Below are 16,857 nucleotides of genomic sequence, written 5' to 3'. Positions count from 1 at the left end.
GAAGACCCATTTCCAGGCTTCCTTTCCTTTCACAAGCATTTATTGAGTGCCTACTACGTGCCAGAGGCCGCTCTAAGGCCTTGGAGAGATAGCAGTGAATTTGTATTCTACTTATCACTGAGGAGCCTTCCATGGCACTTGCGAGTTATGTGAAATCCCCACTGGAACCACACCGCATTGCAGAGCACTCTGAACTTGACTTGAAATGTTATGTTGGGGGGGGGGGCGGGGGAGACGGCTCTGCACTTACTACAAAAGGGTGACAAGCTGTGGGGAGGATGTGTGCGCCTCTCCCATTTATTATATCCAGAGTTAGTGCATATGTAAGCGCATTTTCTGGGGGCCAGGTTCCATACATTTCCTTGAATTCTCAAGAAGGTCTGAGATTTCCACTAAAGTTAGAAGCATTCCCTGGACATACCCACAACTGCAGGGACCCAGGGGACTGCACTTGCACGAGTTCGATATAGGTCACTTTTGGAACCAAAAATTAATGCCTAGTACTCGCCACACCGGCTGTGACAGCCGCTCAGACAGGTGCGCACCCACCCAATCCTCCCAGCAGGCTGAACTTCAGCAGGACGGGAAGTCAGGGGACCGGTTCCTGCCCTGCTCTGCCCGCGAAGAGGTTCCCAGCAACTCACAGATAGCAGGGGGTGAGGGCATGTGCTGGGGGGTGGGAGCGGCGGGGAGAGGTTAAATGGGGGGGGGGGGGGGCAGGAGACATACGTAACACTTTCAACAATAAAGAATTTAAATCAAAATAAATAAATAATTTTTTTAAAAAAAGGAGGTTCCCAGCGAGAACTCAGGCCTTTCTTCTCAGGACTCACTGCTGACATCGCTAACGTAGGCCAAGCCTAATTCTCAGGGCCTGTCTGTCCCTGGCGTCCAACTTCTCGGAGAGCAATACAGACCCATCGGGATGCACTGGGCCTTTTCGGGACCGGGGTCCTCACCCCAGAACCCATCGGGGTGCACACCTGCGCAGGCCCCAGATGCGCGCCCGCGCCCGGGGACACGCGCCCGGCTCACACCCCGCCCGCCCTCGCGCGTCCTTTCCCACCGCGGCTCCCCGTACGCGCGCCCACAGGCCGCTACTGCGAGCGGGCCTGGCGGGTGGGTGGCGCCCAGTACTTCACCGTCAGTCACCGTGGCGTCTGCCTCCTCCCCTGCTGCGTGCACCTCCAGCCGCAGAGATTTCGGGTTGGGGGTCGTGAGCGGCCCGGGCGTGAAGAGCTGCTCCTCCGTCACGAAGCGCAGCTGCACGCGGTAGTGCAGGCGCGCGGGGACCCGGCCTGGAGCTGGGGCCGCGGCCATGGTGCGCGCGCCTCGCCCGGAACCCTGGCGGCACCTCCTCCGCGCCCCGGGCGCCGGGAGAAGCTGCTGGGGAAGGGGAGGGACTTGGCAGCGGCGCCGCGGCCCTCACCTCCCGGCCCGGCGGGCTTCTCGGACACCTGCGGCCCTCCACCCCCGCCCTACCCCGGGGCGCGGGAGCGCGCGGCGAGCGCACGCGGGCGCAGCCGCTCTGCGGGGCGCGCAGCTGAGAACACTCAAGTTTGGAGAGCGAGATGCACCTGGAGGCAGTGGGGGTTTGGAAGCAGAAGGGTGACACCTGCTGTTCGCCGGGACCGCTCAGAGGGCCGGGGCATTGGTTTGGAACTGCCTGGGCCTGGCTCTCTGGTGGGCCCTCCCTCTCCTGGAGGTTTTGGGGCTACTGGTGCCCATTTGGGAGCCAAGGTCCCAAGTGCCCAGTTCTTGCCTTATGGGCAGGGTCCCGACAGCAGCAGGGAGGTGGGGTGGCAGGGTGGGGAGAGCCCAGGGATTCGTGCAGCTCCCTGGGCACGAATGACGAATAACCCCTTTCTTCGCCCCGCATGTACCTGGCTGCTAGATGGTGAGCATTTCCCTAGACGCGGGTAGGAGGGCCAGGTACTCTTGTCTCCACGTTGACGCCTGACTCCAGCAGTGACCTACCCTGGGCCTCTGGCTCCAGCATCCTCGGCTGCAAATGCTGGGGACCCCAACCCCATGTTGTTGGTCTTCTGTGCAGAGATCCCGCTGCGGGGCGTTAAGAAAGGACGCCGTCCTTTGACAAGAGCCCCAACAGTCATAGACTCATGTGCCAAACAGGAGACTTTTCTTCAAATTCTGAACCAACTTGTGTATGTCCGGATCTGTGACCTCCTGGCAGGATGGTTGGCGGAGACAGCATTGTAATGCACAGGGATTGCATGAAGACACTGTCTGCAACTAAGCGGGCTGACTTGGCAGCAAAGGGCGTCCCTGGAGGCCCCGGGGCCTGTGACTTCAGTTTCCAAGGGGCTGCTGAACCTTTATTTCTTCCCTCCTCCCCACCTCTGAGATGGTCTAGTTCCTAAGGTGGCCTTTCTGGCTCCTCCCCTTACTCCCTCCTAGGCTTTCTCGCCTCTCCTTCTCTGTCTCTTTGCTTTCATCTGAGTATCCTGCTCTTCCTTCTCATCTCATTCTCTCTTCCCACAGCCTCTTGGCTTTGATGTGTGCCCTGGAAGCCCCTGGGAAGCAGGTGTTCTTTCAAGAGTGGAAGCTGTGGAAAGGGTTCTGGTATAAGCACCATAGAGCTGCATCCGGCCCCCCTCTAACTCGGAGCAGCCTGGTTCTTTGAAAATGACTGGCTTGTCCTGATAGGTCCACCCAACGTGTGATGTGGCTCAGAGAGAGGAGGCCTTACCAAACTCCCATTATCTAAAGGAGGGATGAGCAGATAACCAAAGGGAGGAGGTCGCTGGGATACCAAAGCCTGTCATAACCATGACATCTAACTCAGAATGCTTACTCCATGCCTGGCACTGTTCTAAGCATATTACATACATTAATTCATTCACTCCTCCCCACTCCTTGTGAGAGAGACACTATTATTACTCTCGTTATTTTTTTAATCTTTACCCGAGAATATGTTTTCATTGATTTGAGAGGCAGAGAGAAAGGGAGAGAGAGAGAAACATCGATGAGAGAGAACCATTAATTGGCTGCCTCTGCATGCCCCCCACTGGGCATCTAGCCCACCACCCAGGCATGTGCCCTGACTGGGAATCAAATGGTGCCCTCCTGGTTCATGGGTCAATGCTCAACCACAGAGCCATGGCAGGCGGGTGACTTTATATTTTTAATTTATCCCAAACTTCTGTTTTCCTAACAGCCATCACTCTCTTCCACTTCGTCATTTCTGTCATCAGCACTTTCTTCTCAGGGCCACCGAACTTTCTCAAACCAGCTCAGGAGTCACTGAAAAGGAAGGCAGAGGAGCTCTTGCCCATGACGGAATGTTGGCGGAGAGCACTGGGCAGGTTTACCTGCTGAGTTCCTGCCTCCCATCTGCGGGCCAAAGCATGCGCCAGGGAGGGGCTGTGCTTTCCTGTTCGCAGAGACTGAATGAAAGTCAGAGGGTCAAACTAGGGAACCAGCAAGCCACGCCCCAGCTTCTTCCTCTTGAACCCTCTGGAAAGAAGTCACTGGGTGCACACCTTCCCAGCCGAGGTTGAAGACCATGCTTCGCCTTCTTGTTGCAACTCTTGTATTTACAGGTCTTTTCTAACAAGAAGTGAAAGGGAGGCCCATAGGGTTGGGAGTGCAAGGAAGGAGCAAGCCATGCTGAGGAGCCGAGGAAGAGGCCTGGGAAGAGGCCGATTTGGGGCCCAGTATCAGCCCCACTCTTCATTACCTGGGCAACCAGGTAAATTACTCAGATGCTTTGAATTTATAGGAGCTTTTACAGTAAACCCACAAGGACCCTGTAAGCTTATTGTGAAAAGTAAACAACAGCTTAGCAAGCACTAAATATATAATGGCTGTCATTACTGTTATTATTCATTGAAGAAAACATGGAAAAGTAAAAAGACAAAAGCTTAAATCAGCCATATTTCCTTACCTGAAGGCAACCATTAGAATTCTTTTAGAAGTTATTTCTGACATGTTCCCTTTAGCCAGCTAATCGTGGTATCCAGTCAGCTTTTTTATTGAAAAAGAATACTCGCAGGTATGAGAGAGGTAATAGAGAATTGACTGCCTTTTCCCCGGATAAGAGAAAAAAAGCTTATTACTTACAAAGGCATGTGAGTTTCAGCTTTTACTTACTTTTGTTTTTGTTGTTCTGTCATTTATTTATGGCTTATGATTTATATTGTTCTCATGCCCACAGGCACACTGGCATGTTTTGTAAACTACCAAATACATAAGCAGCAGCTATGTTGCCATTGGTTGGATTTGATCCAGAGCCATTTGTATGAAGGTGAAAGTAAACATAAAAAGTAAATTGGGGACAGCTGAGAGAAGGGTTGGCGGGCAGGAGGGGCATTTTGAAAATGAACGTGATTATTATTAATCTGCCCGTCCGCCTTTCAATCCAGGGCCAGGCCCCTTGCACTAGTCAGTTACAAAGATATGACTTTGCTGATCACCTGCCTGGAGTTTATCCCACAGAGATGATGTGTTCCTATGAGATTGATGCATGATTTTCCACACGGTTCTTTTCTTGATCCCGAAGCAGAATTACAGGACAGACATAGCAAGCTTACTGACTGACCCAACTCTGATTCTCTCAGCAACTCACCATATACCAGGATACACTTGATTATCAGAGTTATTAGAGAACATACTAGAAAGAATAAAATGGATGATACCAAAAATATGCATCAGCATATATTTTACTCACATGTCCATACTTCTTTCAACTTCTTCAGAAGTGAAAGTTGCTTTGCCAGTCAATGCTTCCTGCCAGTTTTAATATCCTATGTAAGTAGAGCAATCGCTGATATGGATTCACTGGTCTACGTGCATTCTCATTTGTAAGTATTATATGGTTGAGGCCAGTTTTAGCACTAGCCCACATCTTAAAGGGCAACACAGGCCAAGCTTTGTCATGCATAAGAATCACCTGAAGAGATGGTTAAAAGGCAGATTGCTGCGCCCCGCCCCTAGCGAGTCTGACTTGCCAGACCTGGTTAGCGCCCAAGAACTTTTATTTCTAATTCTAACAGTGCTGCGCGTTCGCCTCTTGTGGGCCTCACTTAAAGCAGCTCTCTTCTAACCTTGGGAGGAGTTGCATCGGCAGTCAGACTTGCTGTTAAAACACGCAGCAGCTAGTCCGAAGCTGATGAATTGTATATACATAATGGAGGATAACTGTGCCATTCAATTACAAGTGTATAATATTTGCCATTGGTTGGTTTTGCTACAGACATTTTGAACTATTGCCACATCATTTTGAAGCTATAATAATAGCCTGTTTATCTTTTCAGGGATATGTTGACACAAAATTTTCAGAATAAACAAAGGACAGTAGGATGATTTCAAAGAGCTCATAAACCAACCAATCAGCACTCCGCTTTCATTTGTATTTAATTGCTACAGGAGCATCCTAGGTGTGGTATAATGAGCACTTGAACCTCTTTTGTGTTCTCAGGTCCTTAACTGCAAAGTGAGGATGGTGGCTTCTGTATCAAAGAGTGGATATGAAGAGTAAACAAGTAATGCATATGAAAGTGACAACACTGACCAGGGAAAAGGTCCCTGACTCCCCACTCTCTTAGGGCACCTCATTTTTTTCCTTCAGAGCACTCATCATAGATTATAACCATGTATGTAGTGTGTGTGTGTGTGTGTGTGTGTGTGTGTGATGTGATTTCACAAACATTTATCTCCCCCACACTATTGTAAACCCCATGAACATCAGTTTTGCTCACTGTCAAATCCATAACATTTAATCCAGTTCCTGGTTCATAGAAGGCAATTGATTAATTTTATTGAATGAATGACAATATTTGGCCCATGGTAACAACTCAGTTAATGTCCATTTAAAAACAGATAGACACAAAATACTAGGTGCAATTAAAATGAGAAATTTAGAGAAGGAAGGCATTCCTAAAAATTAAAAATCTGAATCTGACACTAGAACTGGCTGCCAAGCTAGCCCCCGCATTGCAGGGCACTGCTGAAGTTTCCAGTTGCAACTGCAAAGCTGAGACTGACAACTCTAGTGTGAGAGTCAGGTTATTACCTTCTAGAGGACAGAAACAGCCCAGCCACTGACTTCCGGGGTCCTCCTTTTTTTGCTTAAGCATCCAGTATGTCTCTGATTTCTTCAACTATGTTGCTTATTATTTCTGACTTCTCCTTCCTAACAGAAAATTTAAATCAGTGATAAGCAAAGAATCTTAGAGTTTATAAGCACAATGCAGATTTTCAGCTCAATAGTTCCTTATAGGTCTGCCAAATTTGTCAAATTCATAATGGTCTGGGGGGGAAAGTTGCTCGATTAGATTGCCAAGAACATTCACACACACAGAGCACATAGATGTTTACCTTTCAAGGATCAAAATTAATTTTGGATCTGAGGACATTATTAGTATGACAGTTCTACTGTACAAGTTGAAAATAAAAACTGCATAATCAGACAAAGATACTGTATCATTAAGCTCTACAACCAGTGTTTGCTGGAAGGAGAAACAAACAGCTCAGTTCTTGAGGCAGATGTTGCACCAGGAGACAACATATATAAACTAATTTCAGACAATAAAAGTAAATCTTAAAACAATTGTTATAAATACAAAAATGCCAAGTGGGCCACTTTAGACAGCTTTCCTAAGCTTTGAAATCAGAACCAAATCGGCAGTACTTGTGCTGTTTGTCAGATACAGCATTAGTTTCAAAAGCTTTCAACATCTACACTAATAAAAGAGAAAAATGGTAATTGGCGTACGACAATACCCTTTTCATTGGCTAATCAGGGCTATATGCAAATTAACTGCCAACTATGATTGGCAGTTAACTGCCAACTAAGATTGGCAGTTAATTGCCAACAAGATGGCGGTTAATTTGCATATGTAGGCACAATGCAGGGAGGCAAAAGGGAAAGCAGGAAGAAGCCCCCTGCCACTGACAGTGATCGGAAACCCAGGGGGGAGCTAAGAGCTGGGGGGCAGGACAAAGGCGGCCCTGGGGCCACCTTTGCCCTGCCCCCCAGCCATGATCGGAGAATCAGGCGCCTTTTCCGCCCTGGCCAGTGATAGCAGGAAGTAGGGGTGGAGCCAGCGATGGGAGCTGGGCATGGTCGAAGCTGGCAGTCCTGGGAGCTAGGGGTCCCTTGCCTGGGCCTAAAGCAGAGCCCACGATCGCGGGGCCGCTGCAGCTGCGGGTCCCCGCTGCCTGAGCCGGACGCCTCAGCCAGAGGTGTTAGGCCTGGGCAGGGGTGGAGCCTGCAACTGCGGGGAGCTGGGGGTCCCCTGCCCAGGCCTGACACCTCTGCCGGAGGCCTCAGGCCTGGTCAAGGGGCCGATCCAGTGATTGGTGATCGGAGGGTGATGAGGGTCAACTCCTCTGGCCGAGGCATCAGGCCTGGGTGGGGGGTGGAGCCGGGGATTGGGGGGATATGATGGTCCCCTTGCCCAGGCCTGAAGCCTGGGTCAGAGGCATCAGGCTTGGGCGGGGGGTGGAGCAAGCAATCAGAGGGAGATGGGGGTCCCCTGCCCAGGCATGATTCCTGGGCCAGAGGCCTCAGGCCTGGGCGGGGGCCAGAGCCAGTGATCGGGGGGAGATGGGGGTCCCCTGTCCAAGCCTGACACCTCTGGCGGAGGCGTCAGGCCTGGGCAAGGGGCCGATCAGGTGATCAGAGGGTGATGGGGGTCAACGCCTGAGGGCTCCCAGTATGTGAGAGGGGGCAGGCTGGGCTGAGGGACACTCCCCCCACACACACACACCCAGTGCACGAATTTCGTGCACCGGGCCCCTAGTAAATTCAAATCTTCTGTAGTTCTGCATTACTCTTTCATCCTCCACTAATTCTTATACTTGGCAAATTAGGTTGCTATTTTAAAAAGAATTCCTAGTGCCCTGCTGGTGTGGCTAGTCAGTTGAGTCATCCCATGCATGGGAAGTCACCAGTTCCATTCCCAGCCAGGGCACATGTCCATGTTGTGGGCTAGATCCCCAGTAGGGGCCATGCAGGAGGCAGCTGATCAATGTTTCTCTCACTCTCCCGCTCCCTTCCTCTCTCTCTAAAATCAATAAAAACATATTTAAAAAAATAAAAAAAAGATTCTTAGTATGTATATGCTGAAGAGCTAATATTTTGGGGTGTTTACGTATATAGCTTTTAGTTTCTTATGATGCAAAGAGACAGGGTTCCAAGTAAGCAGATCTGTATTTCCATTTCACCCTCACAGTCGGTACCCTCTGTTAATCTCTCTGTGCTTTTTTTAAAAAAATATATTTTATTGATTTTTTACAGAGAGGAAGGGAGAGGGACAGAGAGCTAGAAACATTGATGAGAGAGAAACACCGATCAGCTGCCTCCTGCACACCCCCTACTGGGGATGTGCCCGCAACCAAGGTACATGCCCCAAACTGGAATCGAACCCAGGACCCTTCAGTCCGCAGGCCGACGCTCCATCCACTGAGCCAAACCAGTCAGGGCGATCTCTCTGTGCTTTAAGTGTTCCCCATTTATTAGAGGGGGGCGGGGGTAATAATAAAGCTCATACACTGGAATGTCAGGATTACCTTCTTAACTTTATTGGGGCTACTTTAAAATTTGTTTCCATTCCCCAAACAGGCCCAGTTCTCTAGCATAAAGTATAGCAGTGGGAATAATACCGGTAAAAGTGCTCAGTAATACTAAGACCCACACAAAGAATTTTATTAACGCTATTTGACATACCTTCCCAGATAAGAAGGGAACGGGGCAGCTGGCCTTGGTAGAAACAGCCCCAATGGTCACTTGTGAGTGAGCCTCTGCAGGTTTACTGAGCCCACACCGCCCTGGGTCTCAGAGTGGGCAGCGCTCAGTACTTTGCATGGACCTTCAGCAGTACCTGCCAATCATCTCCCCCAGGTGCCTGCTGAGCAGGCCTGCACTCCACAACAGCTGCCGTCTCTGCTCTTTAAAAATAGAAACCACTTTAACCTGTGTGGGCTTTAACACAAGTGGGGGCAGAGAACTGCCTCAACCTTAACTCAAAGTTTTCTCCTCCTTTTCATCTTAAGAACACTCTGTTTTTCTTCAAATAATGAATTGTTTTTCTGATATTAGAAATTAATTGATCAAATAGAACCTTTAGTGTGTTAGCCAACTGCACACAAAAATGCATGACAACTGCTTTTCTCCTTTCTTCATGCAGAGTACTATCCCTGAGACAATCAGCCTCGAGGATCATTTCCAAAAATCATTTAGCCCACAGACTATACACACCACACAAAAAAGGAAATACTTTTTTTTATATAGAGAAGATTATTTAATTGGAAAAATATGAAATAGAAATCTAAGGGGAAAATTTTTTTTTTTTTTACTTTGTGGAGTCACAAAATATTTAAAAATTGTATTGATTAAGAGACAAATACGCATCCTGCTCATTGATGATGTTTAAATAAATTGAGAAATCTCTTTGCAGGATAGTATGTATCAAATTTCAAAATACCCATCTCTTATTCCTCAGAAATTCCACTTCTAAAAATGGACCACAAATGGACCGGAACCGAAGCTTCTGAAGGGGCCAGATTTTAAGGTTAAAATCTACGCAAAAGTTACAAATTTATCTTGAAATCCCTTCAATTCACCTCCAAGTACTGCATGCCTGACAGAGTTTTAATGTAATCTATGGGTAAGAAATGTATAAATGTGTAGACACACACATGCAAAATATAATTTTACAGCATTTCTAGTAACAAAGGACGAGACCATCACACAGCACCTGAAATAAGAAGGCCAAGCTGAAGTTATTGATGTTAAAGGGGAGTTCTGCTCGGGCACATTGCCTCTGCATAGAGTACACTGCTGTGTGTGTGTGTTTTTAAGACTTTTACATTGATTTTTAGAGAGAAGGGTAGAGAGAAAAACATCGATGTGAGAGGGCAACATCAATCTAAGGGCAACATCCATTGGTTGCCTCTTGCGTGCTTCCTACTGGGGGATTCACTGTAACCCAGGCCTGTGCCCTGACCAGATGCATCCAGTGCACCGGACCCGAGATGCATTGGATGACACCCAACCAGCTGAGCTACACTGGCATGAGCTGCTTTGTTTTTTAAAACATAAAATTGAGAGGTTGCAGCTGTTAAGAGGTGTAAGTGGGCTGACATCATCTATAGAAGTCTGGTAACTTGGGTGACACGGTTGGTTGGTTGGTTGGTTGGTTGGTTGGTTGGTGGTTGGAATTTAAGGCATATTCATTGGAATGCATTCCATCTATGATTGGTTGGTTTTTAGAAGGGTGGGATTGACATTAATTGATTGGCTGGTAAAAGACAAACAAACACAAAAACCTGTTTAAGTTATTGATCCATTGGATTATAAGGAATTCTAGTGGCTCCTTGTTATCATGGCTATAGAGCAATCCATCATTTCAGAAATTTATGGGATGTTTTTCATTCTCACTAGTTGAACTCACTCCAATGTATTGACGCAACTCCATTACACAATCACACAAGTGCAGGAGATGTGTAGACAAGGAAATTCACTGCAAAAGAGACTGCAAAGAACTTAAAAAAAAAGATGTTGGAATAATTTGGTACCTTCATACTATGGAATACAATGCAATTTTTTTTTAGGAAGGAAACTAGATGTACTGATATGGAACAATTTCCATGAGGTGATGGTGAGTGAAAAAACAAGTTCTTCACCCCATTTGCTTTGTTGAATATTTTCTCAATATTTGGCAATCCTGCAATCCTGGGGTGAATACTCTTCTTAGAGATTCTCTGGAGGCAGAATTGTCCCGCCCGGTGTCAGACGCTTCCCCAGCCCAGTCCCCGCTCTCTACCTCCCAGGGGTCTCACCTACTCACCCCATGGAACGCTCCTGGTGTTTACATTTTTCACAAACCGGAAGCCTGTTTCCCCACATTCCCTATTTAGTCAGTGCAGAGTTGACATATTCACATGTATGTCTTTCAACCGCCTCCTAAATCAGTGCCTCCAGGGCCCCTGAAGTACTTCCAGCAATCTTCTCTCAAGTCTTTCCTGCCTCGTGCCTGCAATCGAGAGGCTCAGAACTAAACACAGCCAGCGGTGTGGTCTCTAGAGAACACCATAGCAATTACTACTACAGTGAGAAGAGAACTCATTAATGCAAAATAAAGTGGAGCAGGAACAAAGTCCTGTCAGAATGACTGAAATTTCTAGGGCTGCTCAGTTGGCACTCAGTGATAGGTGGCAGGAGGAGTGAGAAGGAGATACAAACCATCAGCAGAACATAGTATTAACATGGTCAGATGGCTGAAGGTGCTATGAGAACAAAATATTCAAACTGTATGTTTGTTCTCTTAGGTGCAGTAGGGGGAATTAAGCAGGTGGATTTATTCATTTTTACTTAACTTTCAACGATGACACTGGTACTCCATGGGCCCTGTGAAAGGTAGAAACTACATACAAGTAAAATGAAGCAAATACAGGTTATAATTTGTGCATCCAGCGACAATTAACATTTTGTTGCAGATCCTCCAGGTTTTTTCTCTATACATAGATAGATGTTTCAAATTGTTTTTTAATCTGCATTGGAATTCAATAATATTTTATAAGTATTAAACTTACTTCATAATTTTGTTCTTAATTCATTGCAAAGTGTTTTCCATTGTATGGTTTTCAATGAATCTTTTTGACATCTGGTTTATAACTTCCACTATTCACCTTTCACACTACTGTAAGTAGCAACCTTTTAGCTATCTCATTACACCCATTTTCTGTGGTAGGGTGCCCAGTGATAGAGGAGTTTTGTTGTTGGTGGTGGTGGTGATGGTGATAAAAGACTCATTCCCCCAGGAAGATAAAATAATTTTAAGTTGCTGTCCTAAACAACTTTGCCAATAAATAAATCAATAAATCAATAAGGCTCTAGTCAGTGATGGTGAACCTTTTGAGCTCGGCGTGTCAGCATTTTGAAAAACCCTAACTTAACTCTGGTGCCGTGTCACATATAGAAATTTTTTGATATTTGCAACCATAGTAAAACAAGGATTTATATTTTTGATATTTATTTTATATATTTAAATGCCACTTAACAAAGAAAAATCAACCAAAAAAATGAGTTCGCGTGTCACCTCTGACACGCGTGTCATAGGTTCACCATCACTGCTCTAGTTGGTTTGGCTTAGTGGATAGAGCGTCGATCTGTGGACTGAAGGGTCCCAGGTTCGATTTCAGTCAAGGGCACATGCCCAGTTGCGGGTTCGATCCCCAGTAGCAGGCATGCAGGAGGCAGCTGAACAATGATTCTCTCTCATCATTGATGTTTCTATCTCTCTCCCTCTCCCCTTCTCTCTGAAATAATAAAAATATATTTTAATAAATAAGTAAATAAATAATCATAGAATTACAAAACGAAATAGACAAATCCAGAGACATAATGAGTGATTAAAACTCACCTCTCTGAGTAAATTATAGAACAGGCAGACAAAATATGCCAGTATAAATACTGAAAATATAAACAACAGAATTACAAACTTAAACAAATGGATGTACATAAAAATCTGCACACAGTGCTGGGTAATACACATTCTTTCATGGTGCACACAATATTCAAGGAAATAGACTACATCCTGTAGAGTCAAAAAGTAAATCTACACAAATCTCAAAAGATTGAAATCACACAGAATTTATTCTTTGACAGCAATATAATTATATGACAAATCATTCACAAGAAAATAACTAGAAAATCCTCATAGCTGGGAAAGTAACTCATACCTTTAACCTTCCTTCTATAACTACAGACTTCCAAGCTGTCCATGGGTTAAATAGGAAATGAAAATTAGACAATGTTTAGAAAGTAGTGACTACAAATGTCAAAATGTCCCTGAACATCTTTATGCCAATAGCTTGAAAGACTTAGAGAAAAAGGAAATTTTCTATAAATATACAACTTACAAAAACTGACTTATTTAAAACTTGAATCATAACAGAAACATTAAGGAAATTGAACCAGTCACTTAAAATCTTCCCCAAAAGGCAACTCTAGGTCCAAGTGGCTTCACTGATAAAGTCCACCAAATATTCAAGGAACAAATAAAAAAACAAGATAGAGGGAATGGTAGAGAAGCATTATTAAAAGAAAGCATATCAGAGAAATATCCAGAAGACATAAGTTAATATATGTCTTTGTTACTGCATCTCATAAACGCTCCAAAAGAACTGGCTATTAGCCTTATTAGCAGTCAAAAAGGAAAGATTGAAATCCCAGAAAAATTTAATTCTCCTCTAGCATACCAACAGTAGCAATGAGTAACTAAACCCCTCCCCTTGCACTGCCCAGAGGAACATGGGTGGGGGCTGCAGACCCTCCCACTTGCATGCCTTTGGCCCTTCCACAGAGCTCATGGGGTCCCTGGCTAAACTCATGTGTTATCTCATTTAATCATCACACTTCCCCTAAGTTGTGAGTCCTATTCTCACCCTGATTTTATAGATGAAGAAACTGAACTTTAGAAAAGTGATTTTCATGGCCATATAATTAGCAGCTGACCTGGGTAACTGGCTGGAAAACTCATACCTTTCACTTCTCTTCTATAACTACATCATAAGTGGTCCCACTGAGCCCTCCAGGGGCATCAATCAGGAATATTTGCTTTCCCACAACGCCCCCCCCCCCTCCTTGGCAAAGGTAAAGCAGTGCTCACTGTTTCAAAGGAGCATATGGTGCCAAGGATTGGCCTTTGGATAGGTATTTACAGAATGCCAACATTATGAAGTTTGTGCCATTGTGTAATAGGCAGTCAGCAGTTCCCCATAACAGGTGTTTAAAGTAGCACTTGACAAGTGTTTATCGTCGCCATAAAACAGAAATTAATAGAAAGTATCCCGTTGACTTGTTGGGAGAATTGAGTTAATACATAAGTGCTGTCACTCATCAAGAAGCCAGCAGTCCGAAGGCATCATCACCACAAACACCTTTCACCTCCCATCATGGCCAGCCAAGCCCTATTTCTTCTTTGGATGTGTGTCCAAACAGCCCCAACTGCACCCCATTCTATGAGCATCCATGAACACAGAACACCTGAATTTCAAGATTTCTGTTCCTCTTAGAGAAGAAATATCTGGATTCTGAAGGAGTGTTGGAAGTGGATCAAAACCATTTAATTACTAAGCATACCCCATACCCAGTGCTCTTGGCTTCATCGTCGTGAGATGAGTTTCCATCTTCATTCTGGAATAAATTTTCCATCTAGACACATTACTCTCACTCCTCTTGCAGCTGAATCAGGTTGGGGACTTTAATTTCTGTGAATCAGTCCAGTGTGCAACACCAAGTCTAAGGAATCATGAGTCATGTGTCACATTCATTTCCTATTTTTATCTTTGTCTGGTCGAGTGTGCTGTGGGTTTCTGAAACAGATATTGGTCTTCTTGAATCTTTGTATTCAAATTCATAGGTTGGAAGATGAAGAACAGACTTTTGACAGACCCATGACTATGCAGTTGCTCTTGGTGAGCAGAGAGAGAAGCCCCTCCGCAGGTCACTGGGACGGCAGAAAGGTGGGGGCCACTTCCCCGCCAGCACCTTCTGCTGCTGCTTTAGTTCTGAGCAAGAAGACCAGAGGACCAGTGTCCCCAGCATGTACTGTCTTGATAGCAGAGACACTAGCATTGAATGCATTCATGCTTCCTAATAAATGTGACATCCAAATGTAAAAAAAGTGAAAACTTTCAAATGTGCTCAGTTTTAGGGAGGCTGTGCCATTCACAGAGCACTGGGTCATTACTCTGACCCAGTAATCTTAGTCTACTGGCTATACGTTTCACAACCCATAAACTCAACTCTGTGACAAAAATATTTTTTAAATCTCTATTTCCAGCTCCAATTCTGCTGGTTAGCAGAAAACTGAATAGCTGTCACCTTGTAAAATAGAATTGAATTGGAAGAAGGAACTTGTATTTTTATTTCATATACTTCTGTATGATTTTACTTTATTATTTTATGAAAAAAGGTCCAGTCTTTCTAACTCCCAATGAATCCTCTGTGGACCAGATCCAGATAAACCCTTATTTAGGGAAAAGCAGCTGATTGATGATCATGCTTCAGAATAATCTACGTTCTCCCAGCAGAACATGGCAATACAGATATGTTCTCCCCAAGAAGCCACCTTGTAGAATCAGGTGTTAGGACTCAAGCATCTACAGACGATGGTGAAGAAATCAGGCCTCTAATAAGATATAGAAATGTTCTAGTGCCAGAAAATAGAATTCAGGAAAAGCTTCAATAGTGATGGGAGTAGAGAGGAGGGCAGACAGAATGGACATTTCCATTGGCTCACCAGCAAGGACCAGCAAGGACAGGGGCAGCTAGAGGAATGAGGTGCACAAGCCTCAGGAGTGTGCCCTCTTAGGCTTCTTCATTGCATGGCACTGCATAGCAAAAGCATTTCTGTATGAGAGCATGACTTACTGTTCCACTGGCCCTAAGCTGGGTGGCATTTTGGATTCTGCAAATCATTCAGGGTGGCCATATGGCATCCTCAGTTTAATTGCCTGGCACTGGGCTTATTGCAGTGCTGACTCACCTATAAGCAAAAAACTCATCCTATTTCTGCAATACAAACAGTGTGATTTCCTGCTAACTCCCACTGACCAGTATCTGCTGTTCCTTAGGGTTTCCTCTTAGACATATTCTGTGGTCTTGGTTGGCTGCCAAGTGTCACACTGAGACCTCTGTATTTTAAAGATCACAGGACTACTCCGCTAATGCACAGAGCCTGCTGATGCTAATCATGCATTTGGGCAAAGCGAACAAACACTGGGCACTGTGGACCACTGAGAAGTATTTCTGCAGACTAGGGGCAGCTTGTAAATTTGGGAGACTTTCTAAAACTTCCTGTTATGGATTGTATCCTTTACTCTTATCAAGCACCCTGATATATATATTTTTAAAGAATATTCTTAGTATTGATTTGTTAACTCATATCAACTTCACCAAACACACCCTTTTGCAATCAGATGTAAGAAATCAGGTAGGCAGTATTCACTGTGATTATTGAAGCATAAACATTTCATGGCTGTTTCTGGTTCCTGACACCATTAACTCACATGCTAAAAGTAAAGCCGCAACACAGTACTTGGCACACCTTTCTGTAGAAATGCGTAATTTAAAAGCTGTCCTGGCTTTAGAAAACTGCCGGGTGGATTTTAAACCATTAAGCTCTGTTAGTTTTAACTTTATCATATCAGCATAATATATTGTCTCAAAGTAAATATTCAGAACACCACTACACAGATCATGAAATAGAAAGTTACTAGCACCCAAAAGCCTTCAGTACTTCCCTAAAGGTTTTCTCCTCTCTAAAGGTAAATAATACACTAGCGTATGCTTCTCCCTGTTTTTAAACTGTATCAATGGAATAATGCAACATGTATTCCTTCATGTTTGGCTTCTTTCTTCCATGGCATATTTGTGAGATTTATCATGTTGTTACTTGTACTTGGTCTAATTCACTAATGCGAAATATTTCCTTATATGAATAGCCCATAGTTTCTTGATCCATTCTACATTTGAATGAAATTGGTTGTTTTCACTTTGGTGGGATTATGAGTCATTTTTTTAGATCAGAAGGATCTTATTTTTTCTTCTTCATAATTTGAAGAACAGTTTCCCAGTGTTCTCAGAATAGGTAGATATACTTAATGGGCTTTAATTAAAGTGACAGAGATGTAATGATGTGTTAACACAAGTGCTTAGTGTTGTATATGTAATTCATATTTCAAGTTTAACTTCAGAATGATCACTTGGGGTATAAAATATTTATTTGCCCAAAGAGTATCTATAATTAATATGGCAATTGCTGAGGGAGGGTTTCCAAATAATCAAATATCATTTTACTAAGAATCAGTTTGCTAAAAATGGAA

At 44.8% G+C, this 16,857-nt stretch overlaps 1 protein-coding gene across 2 annotated transcripts in view; it reads right to left on the bottom strand.

Annotated features, from left to right (window-relative positions):
* Positions 1-1,498, bottom strand: part of LOC132211947 (histone-arginine methyltransferase CARM1-like) — a 233,885-nt gene extending 232,387 nt beyond the window's left edge. For both annotated transcript variants that reach the window (XM_059656785.1, XM_059656786.1), the window contains exon 1: positions 1,143-1,498. In XM_059656785.1, coding sequence (XP_059512768.1) covers positions 1,143-1,320 — 178 coding nt within the window. In that variant the 5' untranslated portion in view covers positions 1,321-1,498. The remainder of the gene's footprint in view (positions 1-1,142) is intronic.
* Between the last annotated feature and the right edge of the window lie 15,359 nt (positions 1,499-16,857).

This window comes from Myotis daubentonii, chromosome 11 (assembly GCF_963259705.1).
Source record: "Myotis daubentonii chromosome 11, mMyoDau2.1, whole genome shotgun sequence".
Taxonomy (NCBI): Eukaryota; Metazoa; Chordata; class Mammalia; order Chiroptera; family Vespertilionidae; genus Myotis; species Myotis daubentonii.
Note: the sequence above shows the minus strand (reverse complement) of the source record. Positions and strands in the feature narration are given on the sequence as shown.